The 11,101-nt window shown below is 41.1% G+C and overlaps 1 protein-coding gene across 2 annotated transcripts; it reads left to right on the top strand.

Annotated features, from left to right (window-relative positions):
• The first annotated feature begins 637 nt into the window (after positions 1 to 637).
• Positions 638 to 10,762, top strand: LOC117644593 (tyrosine-protein phosphatase non-receptor type 9-like). Of its 2 annotated transcripts, none has more exons than XM_034384173.1 (12): positions 638 to 844; positions 3,020 to 3,253; positions 3,331 to 3,420; positions 3,549 to 3,689; positions 5,332 to 5,466; positions 5,539 to 5,838; positions 5,912 to 6,080; positions 6,166 to 6,361; positions 6,446 to 6,606; positions 6,686 to 6,915; positions 7,001 to 7,208; positions 7,288 to 10,762. In XM_034384173.1, the coding sequence occupies exons 1-12, from the start codon at positions 812 to 814 to the stop codon at positions 7,515 to 7,517; spliced, it is 2,127 nt and encodes a 708-aa protein (XP_034240064.1). In that variant the 5' UTR covers positions 638 to 811; the 3' UTR covers positions 7,518 to 10,762. The 2 variants fall into 2 exon arrangements, with proteins under 2 accessions (XP_034240064.1, XP_034240065.1); XM_034384174.1 differs by having other exon boundaries at positions 5,915 to 6,080.
• Positions 10,763 to 11,101: the final 339 nt, after the last annotated feature.

The following is an 11,101-nucleotide window of genomic DNA, read 5'->3' on the forward strand; positions in this document are numbered from 1 at the left end:
CACTTGCCTTGTATTTCTTAGCATGAACGCCTACCTAGGATGCGTATTCACTGAAATTATAATAACGTTTCGCATGAAAAAATAAAAGCGATGTGGTTGGAGGTTATGGGCGCCTTGGTAGCGGACGCTGCTACTGCGGGCCCCACTTTCATTAAGGGAAATTGTTTTGAAGCAATTTTGACTCCTAGGCAGCTGTAGCGTGCAAAGCGAACGTTAGTATTCCCTGAGCAAAAACGCATTTAAGTAAAATAATGATCCATGCTTAATTACGAGAACACTACTTGAATGTTGCCGCTCGTTTTGATCCCCAGATGATCGTCGCTTGTCGAGATGTGAGCCTGCCCTATTCTGCGGTCGGATCAGGCAACACTAGAGGGGAGACTCGTCTGAGGCTAGAAACGCGTTTCCGGTCAAGGTGCTTAACGTTACCTAACCTACCCGAAGGGATATGAAGCCGACATTGCGGAGGACTGCATTGTATAAAAATATGAAAGCACGGAGTGGACACAGCCATTCTTTTGCAGCGTCAAATACCTTAAATATGGCACTTTCACACCAGTCTTGAAACTTTATGAGAAATTGTTGAGGCGTTCCATTGCAATGAATTTCGCATACTTTTCCGGCAGAGATCAAAGTTATCTTTGAAATCGCTGCTGCAAAACATATGCAACAATAAGAAACACTTGCTGCGTTAAAAGTTTCCTTTTTTATAGTGTTCCTGCTGTTGCCTACGTTTTTATTCTCATTGTTACTTCCATTTAACCTTGATTCAATCTCTGCTGTAAACAATTTACCGCTTTAACAAACCAAGATGGCGAATTCACTATCATCCGATCATGAACTGGTAAGTTTTCTTGAATTTGTTCAATGTTAACGGCCAGTTTTACTTGAAGAGCGGTTGTTTGTTCGTGAAGCGCTCTGTTGACTTATTAGCAAAAAAATAGACAGCATTTAGATTTGACTTATAACGTGAATTAAGCTATGTACGTAGAGTCCCCACGTAGGCCATCACTTGTTTGACAGCTCTAAGTGCTACGCCCTATCAAAGTTGATATTTTCTTTAAAATAAACATTTTGTTTTCAACACCTCAATTCCCATCTCACTCTCGTAAGATTTTGTTTTTGTTACTCGGGTCAGATTCGTCCTGTTTGTTTGGCTTATTCCTGTCACTTGCCTGATCGCCTTCTGTAATGTTTCCTTAACCTGTACTCTTTTAGTGTGAGGTGCTATGACGGGGCTTACAATATGAATTCTTTAAATTTCCTGCTCCCCCTCATGGAGCAGTCGTGCTCCCGTTCGGCCTCGGCCATTGGAATTCTTGTTCATTTATGCTGTGTGGGGATGCTCTTAACAGGAGGTTCTCAAGCAATTTAGCCTTTTGAATTTCATGTCGGTATTTGTTGTATTTCTAGTTGAAAGCAATTACAGCTTGAATTCTACAATGGTTGCTTTTAGTCATTAGAGACTTGTCATCTGCTGGATTTTGCACTGGTATGGTCACATTACATGCACTACTCTCAGCTGTTTTAAATCTTTTGATGGCGTTAGTGGTTTTTGAAACTTTGCCTCCTAGGCCTTGGTCTTTTGGTATTGTTTTCTTATTTTTGAGAGAGTTTTGCATCTTTCTTTTAACAGTATATCTATGGCTGAAGCAGATACTTTCAATGACAATCTAAAATAGTGAATTCCTGAATACTTTCTTAAACATTTGAACCGTTTTTAAGATAATATTAATCCTTCTGTCTCTTAGAGATTAATTCTCTTAGGTTAAGAAACATTTCTAGATGTGTAACTGGGTGATCAAAACTTTCTGTTGTTATTTGCTGCAGCTTCTTTGATCCACATAACAATTATTAACTGTCTTTCTCAAACATTTTATTTCTAGAATGAGAGATCCTCTTTGACATCTGACCTGAAAATTATATTGTTTGGTGGAATTCCATTGTTGACTAAAACAACCTCTGTACAGATGTGTCTGGTGCTAAGTCTTGGTGTTCTCTAGTGGAGGCTGGCCGTCGTTCAACGTAAGATTCATAGATGTGCACTGTGTAGTTAACTGCTTCACGCCCTCACAAGCAGCCTGTGGCTATTGCGCCATGTGTCTTGAAGCTCCAGCTGCAGCTTCTGTACATGGGTGTCTTTGATATTTTTATGATGTGTGAGATCAATTTGTGTTGCTTTGTTGGTGAACTAACAATTATTTTGGACCAGATATCCAGGCCATTGCAAGAAATGAAATGATTTCATTGGATAACTATGGAGAATCTTTCTTATGTTTTTGTTATAGAAATGCACCCCTGTAGTCACTGCTTTATATCACTGCACTTTTCATTTTCTGACTAACTGAAATTTCACATTGAGATGTTTGTTTTCATCTTTTGGAAGAATTTTTTCTCTTGCCCATGTGTTAAAACTATCCTTCAATTGTCTGGAAGGTTTTCCTCAAGGATCTCTCTATCAACTAGATAATAGCTTCTCTTGACAATGCAAAAGCTGTTAACATATTAATGTGATTAATGCTTTCATGTACAGAAAGTCATTATTTGTCATTTGTACCAAAAATGTTAGCTGATTATTCAGGGAAGCTATGAAGCCTTCCACCTCTTTGACTTGGAGATTTTAGGGTAGCTAAGTAGTAGTATACCGGCATTAGATGAATGTTTGAGTGGCCAAAAATATGTGCATGACAACAAATAAGAAACAATTTCTGTTTAAATATTCTAGATAAAATATTTGAACTATGTGTTTCTTCTTTGTCACAGGACATTGTGTGAATTTATTTGTTGGCTATGCATTTTTTTTATTAAAGATGTTTCCATTAATGCTCGTTTTTCTAGTTTAGCATTGTTTGCTGTGTGATTGGAATGCAAATTGTGGAGGTGGAATGTTCATGCTACCAAATATTATTTAGATTGGATGTTGTGCGCAGCAAATACAACCCAGAAACTCTATGGGTCCATTTTATTTATCTAAAAGGTCATATCACATTAATGTTATTTGTTTATTCTGTATTTACAGGCTACAAGGGCATTTATTGATACAGTCAACAACGTCAGGCAGAAGAGTCGATCATCTCCTGTTACATGGTCTGTTGCCACTAAATTTCTGGCTGCTCGTAAATGGGATGTAGCACGTGCTGTTACACTATACGAAGCACACGAAGCAACCAGACAACGAGAGGGACTTGTTAATTTTGACCCTAATCAGGATCCTTTGAAAAGTGAGCTGAGAACAGGGAAATTTACTGTATTGGTAAGTCTATCAACATTTTTCACCTCTGTTGCTTTGTGTTTTAAATATATAATTACATATCTTCTTGTTGTATTCAGCCAACACGAGATCAAAGTGGTGCAGCTATAGCTGTATTCACAGCACGAGTCCATTCTCCTTTGGAATCCTCTCATCAAACCACCTTGCAGGTATGGTGATTTTTCACATTCAAAATTAATGTGAGGTCTTTACTTCAAATTTTATTGTTCTTTTGTTTGATCAAAATTCTAACTTGACTTGAAGGAATTAAGATTTAAAGGTGTTTTCATTGTTGCAGGGTGTTGTTTATCAATTAGATGTTGCGCTTGAAAGCATTGACACACAACGATGTGGTCTTGTCTTCATCTATGATATGTCAGATTCTAAATATTCCAATTTTGATTATGAACTCAGTCAAAAAATCTTAACGCTGCTGAAGGTGAGTAAACAAGACCCACAACATGGCCTTTCCTATTTTTCCGAACTGCAAGAACAAACCAACTTTAAAGATTAGGCGTCAGTTCACATTGGCATTTTGCCTGACACTGAGTTTACCTCTTGGGCTGACATGCCTGCATGGTTATAATTATCTCAGCAAGGTCTCCCACCAATATTAACTCAGACTCTTCGCTCTCTTTTTAAATTTCTAATTGCTCATGCAAATTGAAATGTCTCACACGATTGATGTTAAATTTTTGTGCATGCCTTTTGTGTATAAAATTGGCAACGCTTCCTTGGTCAGTGAGTGGCTCGCCTGGACTGCACAGTGACTCTTAGTCGTCAGGGAAATTAGACGCGACCCGTCCACCGGCGGGAGGGGAATTTTGGCGTCCGCCGTCTCGGCCTGGCAGCACTGGCCGTCCCGCCGTTCGTTTTATCGAGCGGTGCCAGAGGCGAGGGTTGGGGCGGGGCGGGGGACGGCGTCTCCGCACCCCTAGCAGCAGTTCGCGGGTCGCGCTCGCTCGTCGCTCCCCCATCGCGGCCCGTCGCGGCCCGTCCTCCCCTCCCCTCCCCGCGCCCCTTCGCCTACCCTCGCCTCGCCACCCCTCTGGCCCGCGCCGCGCCGCTCGGCTCTACATCGATCGAATTGCTGCAGGTGCCGCCGCAGCCACCGCCGTGCTGTGGCAGCGGGCAGCATTGAAGGAACCTTGTCCATCTCGAGGCAACGCGCAACGCGTTTCGTGTCAAAGTAGTCGTCCGCGTTTCGCGGTACCGCCGCCGTCGCGGGTGGGGCGTCGCCACAAAGGTAGTAGTTCTGGTGAAGTGGACAGCTGGCTGCTCGAAGCAGTGCAGGCCGCCGTGCAGGCCGCCGTGCAGGCCGCCGTGCAGGCCGAGCGGCGCAGAACATCCGACGTGAGGCGAGTGGTGCGCGGCTGACTGCGCTGTGGCCCACTGGGCCGCCACTCGGCGCCGTAGTACCGGGATAATTTTAACAACTGTGCGACTGTACGGTCCTGGGCGGCGCACGGCGAGGCGCACGGCGTCCGCCCCGTCCTGCTGGCCTAGTCTGCACTCGTAGTGGCCCGGCCCGCAGCCGACAACACTTGACGGCACTGGAGGTCTGGCGGTGCTGCGATGCTTCCGCGGCGTGGCCTCTTCTTCCGGCACTAGGCGGCCGGGTTGGGCAGGCAGGCAGGCAGGGGCAGGGGGTCGAGGCCGGACGCCAAAGAGCCACAGAGGCTGCAAGCCCTGCAAGCCGTCAGCTCGGCTTGGCTTAGTCTAGAAGCCTGCCGCTGCAGCTGTCTGAAGGCGGGAGGCGCGGGGCCCCCTCTGGGCCCCGGGTCACCGAGGCTTAGGCCCGGCTCTGGGCTGGGGCTGCCCATGGTCGGGTGGCGGCCTCCTCCCCTGCACCTGTACGTCTCCTGCAGACTTGAGGCAAGGCTGCTCCAGGGGACATAGAGTTTGATGAGGCAGAGGACAGAGGGGATTCGTACATAGCGTCAGGCTCTCTTCTAGCGGTGTTCATAGATTAGATCTTTAGGGACCACGTATTGCACATTTAGTTGCCATGCGTAATTCTGCACTATGTGTGCATTTTTCATTCCACCCTGTTATAATTAGTTTTTCTCTTCTGTTTTCAGGGTGGATATCCAGCTAAATTAAAGAAGGTGTTGATTGTGACAGCACCTCTCTGGTTCAAAGCCCCTTTTAAAATCCTAAGGTTATTTGTTCGAGAGAAGCTTCGGGATCGTGTGTTCACTATTAGTGTACCGCAGGTAAACAACTTGATGATACATTCAATCTTAAAATGGGAAAAACTGTGAACTGATTGTGGAATGTTCTTGCAGCTGGCCCTCCATATTCCCAGGGAGTCGTTGCCAGGGAAGCTGGGCGGTACTCTGGAAGTGAATCATGAAGCTTGGTTGCTCCATTGCCTCCGCTCCATGACTAACCGGGAACAGCATGGTGATGGAACAGGGGAAGGGGCTGGGCCACAGTGTACCTTGACTAACGATGGAGCTGACTTGACTTCATCGTCATCGTCCCTTTCCCTGTCGGTGTCATCCAGCGTTGCTGCTGCTGCTGACGCTGCTACAAAAGCTCTTCTTGCAAATGGAATGGCAGGCTCTGGATCTCAGCTTCCTCAGGTATATTTCCAGCACTTTGTACCCTCATGGGTTCTCTAGAACAAAATTTTTTAGTTTCAAAATTTTTTATTAGCAGGATCAAGACGTTTCTATCACAAATGGTAATAATCAACCAAAAACCATGGATCATGGAGAATTTGTGCCAGATGGTGATGATGACGATGATAACGAAGATGAAGATGATGCTGAAATAGCATCTGCTAGTCTTAATCCTCATTCTTGGGATCATGCTGTTAATGGAGGTGTGATATCCTAGGATCCATGTTCATGTTTCTTCTTGAACTTGTGCATTGGTTCTTTCCTCTCATTACATTCTTGAATTTGCAGAAGCATCATCTCCTGCTCCTCCTTCATCAGCTAGCAGTGGTTTTTCATCTGAGGATAGTCTGCACTGTGATATCAGTGGTGGATTATCTATTGAACAATTTGTTGAATATGTTCGCAATAGGGGACATTCAGAACTTGTTGCTGAGTATGTGGAAATAAAGCTTAGGGAGGCAGATGGATCTTTTAACCATGCGAGGTTTGTAAAATCATTACAATGCATTTTCCTCTGTCTCTATGTTTATGTAACAAGGTAACTAAAAGGATTTGATTTTCTTCACAGAATGCGTCAAAATGCACCCAAAAACCGTTATTCGGATGTGTTGTGCTTTGATCATAGCCGGGTCCTCCTTTCTCAAATTGATGATGACACATGCAGTGATTACATAAATGCTAACTTTGTTGACGGATACAAGCAAAAGAATGCATTTATTTCGACTCAAGGTAAATTGCTTGATAAGTCTAACTCATTTACATCTAAATGCAAAGTAAATTTCTTTAACCTGTCTTTGTTTGACTTAAGGTCCGCTACCTAAAACATCAGTGGACTTTTGGAGAATGATATGGGAGCAGCAAGTTTTGGTGGTTGTTATGACTACTAGAGTTGTAGAACGAGGCCGTACAAAGTGTGGTCAGTATTGGCCTCCAGAAGAAGGAGCAGCCCTCACCTTTGGACAGTTTGAGGTCACAAGTGGTGCAATGGAACAGAATGATGACTACACCGTCACTTCTCTTACACTCACTAATACTAAGGTAGAGTGGAGTTTCTATTTCTTTCTGACATGAACAGAATTCTTTCCTTTCAATGCCATTTTAACAATTACTTTTATTTTAACAGACGGAAGAAAGCCGAACAGTTAGTCACATGCAATTTACTTCTTGGCCGGATTACGGAGTTCCTCAATCAGCACAGGCTATGCTTGAGTTCCTTGACCGAGTCAGAACTCAGCAGGCTAATATGGTTACTGCTTTAGGAGATACTTGGGCAGGACACCCTAAAGGTCCTCCTATTGTTGTCCATTGCTCTGCAGGAATCGGCAGGACAGGTAACATCAAGTACAGTACTACCTTAAAAAATATGAGCGTGTTCAAAAAATAATGCTTATCTTTATCCTCTATTTTCAGGAACTTTCTGCACATTAGATATTTGCATAGCCCGATTGGAAGATGTGGGGACTGTAGATGTTCGTGGTACTGTAGAACGAATAAGATCACAAAGGGCCTTTTCTATTCAAATGCCAGATCAGTATGTGTTTTGTCATTTAGCCCTTATTGAATATGCCTTATTAAAAGGACTTGTTTCAAATGTTGATCTTGCGGGGTTGGAGAAATTAAAGGAGGAGGATTCAGATTGATTGAGACCAATAATATAGGGCAATGCTAACTGCGAATCATTTATTTTTGTTCCTCTGGAAATGGATCCCCGTGAAATGTGGTGAGCAAAAATCTGAATAATGTTTTTTGAGGAAGTATTTAAAATCTCCAAGTATTTAAATTTTGTGAATATAGGGGTATAGTGCCACTGTGATATTGTATGGCAGTCATTGGCTGTAAGCTGGCACTGATGTTGCTGTCTCAACTTGTTTCCTTAAATGTCACTGATATTATTTAGACCGAATTTGTGCTGACCCACCGTAACCCCAGAACTGACTTTCAGCAAAATTTCATTCAAACATAGGAAACTTGTTGATTTATCAACATTTGTGATTTGAGTGGTTGTGGTGTGGTGTGCATTGTTTTCTACGTATGTCCGGTCAGTGTTGGGATACCAGGTGTTTAACCAGTGTAACCATTAGTGATTATTCTGTTCAGAAAATTTAAAGAGATGCATTTCCCCTCTAGTTGAAATGTGAATCAAAGCAGAATGAATTCTCTGGGTTATACTAAAGCAGTCTTTGTGTAAATGTGGGTTTGACACATATCGGAGTTCTGTCGTCTTAAATAATCACTTACCTTACTTTCATGCGCGTGTCTTCTAGCCTTGTTTATTTCTTGTGATCTTTTATGAAAGGTTCACATACTGGGTAACTGAATGGCACTGATTTGATTCAGATAATTTGTAACCAATTCAGGGGAGAATTCATTCATCCAAGTGGTGAAATAGACTAATAAATTCTTCCTAAGGTTTGGGCCCCTACAAGCAAGGTGCTTATTGCAATGGGTCTTATTTTTACTACAAACTTTTTATATTCTATTTAAACGCTTTTGGAACCATTACACTTCTTCACAAGGTACGTGACTGATGAATAAAACTAAGATTTAACTTGTAGCCATTTCTTTAATGCATTTATCTGCACAATGAATCAAATCAGTGTTGAATAGGAAAATTATCTTCAGAGACTTCATTGATGGGCCACATTGTAAACTTCTTAATTTTTGAATATCTGTGTTATTTCACCTATCAGTTTTATTCATGATTATATGTTCTCTTGAAATATTGCTATTTGATAATCATTTGTTGAAATTCTGCATTGTCTTGTGTAAGGGTTAACTCATTTTGCTCTGCCTAGATGGCATATGTTGAACATTAGATATTACTAATCAAATTCTCTTATTAAATCTGCCATTGAAATGTAATAATAACAATAATTTTCCTTTAATGACAGTGGATAGCAGCAAATTTCTGTTGCTGATATTAATAGTTCTAGATTGTTTAGAAGTGTTTGGCATCTTTGTGAAGTGTGTTCCTTTCAAAATGTGGGCATTGCAGTATACTATACTTGTATGTAAGTCATATGATTGAGGTATACCAGGCAGCCATTTTAACCAGGCTATTTTGGAAGTAGTCAATATTTTTAATGTATTTTAGTTTATTTCACTTGTACTCTGCTTCATTATCTGGCCATTTCTTTATGAGACATATTTCAAATCCTCGTGTTAATTTCATTTGTTGGTTATGAAACATTTGTGTATCAGCATGGTTGTATTGTATCATGTAGCATACTGCCACTGACAATAATAGTTTTGGTCAGTGGTTGTATGGTAATGAACTCCAGTTGATGGAAAAGTACATCATGTTGATGTACAAGAGGAATATCCAGTTTGTTGACGGTCTACTTCCGCAGTGTCTTGATTATAATAGTATGTTTTCCCTTATCTTTACAATGATTCTGGAGCTATGTGCCATGAAGTGACTTAGTAGCATGTCATTACCTTGCACTTCTCTCAAATCCCTTGCTTTCTTGTATCTTTAACAAGTTAGCTACATTATTTTGACCATTTGGCCTGCTGTTTCCCTCCTTTTTTGTATTGTTTATCCTGATGGAAAAGTGTCAAAAATATTGTTTTATGACTTTAGATACTACTTATGGTACAATTGTGAGGAAAAAGAATCCATTGTTTAATTTATTAAGTGTGGCATCCCTCTTGCCTTTCGCTAATTTGGTAGTGTTGTGTTAGAAAGCATCAAAATTCAACCTTTTTTTTTTTCTGATTTTAAAACGTAAATCATGTGTGGAGTTGCTTGGAGAGAAAATTTAAACCAAAGAGATGTAGGTTCAGTATTTTGGTTGGTATATGACTGAAGTTGAACTATTTTATTGTTGTGTTTTTTAGTTTAGTTTTTATTTCTTGTTTTCTTTTGGGTCTGTAGAGTATGGAAGTTCAAATATGAAAGACGCATTGTCAAGTTTCTTCAAGACTCTTTATCTCATAGGAAGGAGTCCTGGAATATTGTTTTCAGGCACTGCCTTCATGTGTGTGTATCAATGTGTACAGTTCTTCCATTTGATTGTTCATAAAAAGTTCCATTGGAATTTTCCTGTAGTACGTCCGTGCCGATATGACCACATGCGAGGTCAAACACGACCCTATGTTAATGAGTAGTAGGTCTTAAAAATCTCGACAGGAGGGTGTTAATTTTGTGCAACAGATTGGAAAATACCTTCCTTATATATTTTAATTTGATCAAAGGGCTTATGCCTGGACTTGAGTTCATCCCTATATTCATTCTCTTGTCATTCATTGAACTTCAAACACTTGTTCTGGTCCTTTTCAATTCAGATTATTCTTGCGAACTTGTATGTTTCCTTGTGAGTACACTAGTGTGCAGCTATGTCAGAATATTTATTGTTGTTTTCTCTTTATGTTGATTAGAATGTTTATGACTGCTACCATAACTAACTGCCCCTGCAATTTGCTACTCTTAATACAAATCAATCTATGCAAACAAAAATATTGGTGGTCTTTTGAACACCTTATTAATGAAAATGTGATATTGAACTCGAGTTAATAATGTGTAACTATGCTTTGTGATGTACTGATTATTTAGGTTATGGTCTGTTTGAATTTACCTCTTACTGTCACGCCATTCATCTGTCATGCTTTGTCATTCAATATTTAGAGCCACCCTTGTATGTTGCGATGAAATGCTCGTGTCATTTGTTTAGCACCAAACTTGTCTAAGAGTCTCAAGTTAAATGTGTATATTTAACTTACCATTCGCAGATGCGGACTTTTCTGAGCTGCACTGACTGGATATGCGTGGAAATATATTTCAGTTTTATCTTGTTTTCTTTTTCTATTATAAATAGATGTCGGATAATTATTTTATTTAAATGTGTATATATTAAGAATTAATATATATTAATTACATACTGCATTCATGTGTTATGATATTACCCTCAGATCCTATTCCCATAAAGCCAAAAGCTGAAGTCGACACAACAGGGTCTCAAATGTCCTGTAAATAAGGTGCTCCATTGACGCCACTTATTCAGATTCCATGTTATCCATTTCGAAACCCTGTGCTCCGAGAATAAGGATCAGCAGCTCGAACCGTCAATGAAAACGATCTCCGGGCGCGCTCCCGATTATGACAAGTCGAAAGGAACCGGCCCGTAGATAAAGTCCAGTCGATTGAGGCATCCTGGGCGCTGGGATCGCTTCCTGCGTGCTTCCTGCGCTGCTTCGCCGCGTCCGCGTCGCCCGTCAGTCACAA

The sequence above is a fragment of the Thrips palmi genome, unplaced genomic scaffold, assembly GCF_012932325.1.
Source record: "Thrips palmi isolate BJ-2018 unplaced genomic scaffold, TpBJ-2018v1 HiC_scaffold_18, whole genome shotgun sequence".
Lineage (NCBI taxonomy): Eukaryota > Metazoa > Arthropoda > Insecta > Thysanoptera > Thripidae > Thrips > Thrips palmi.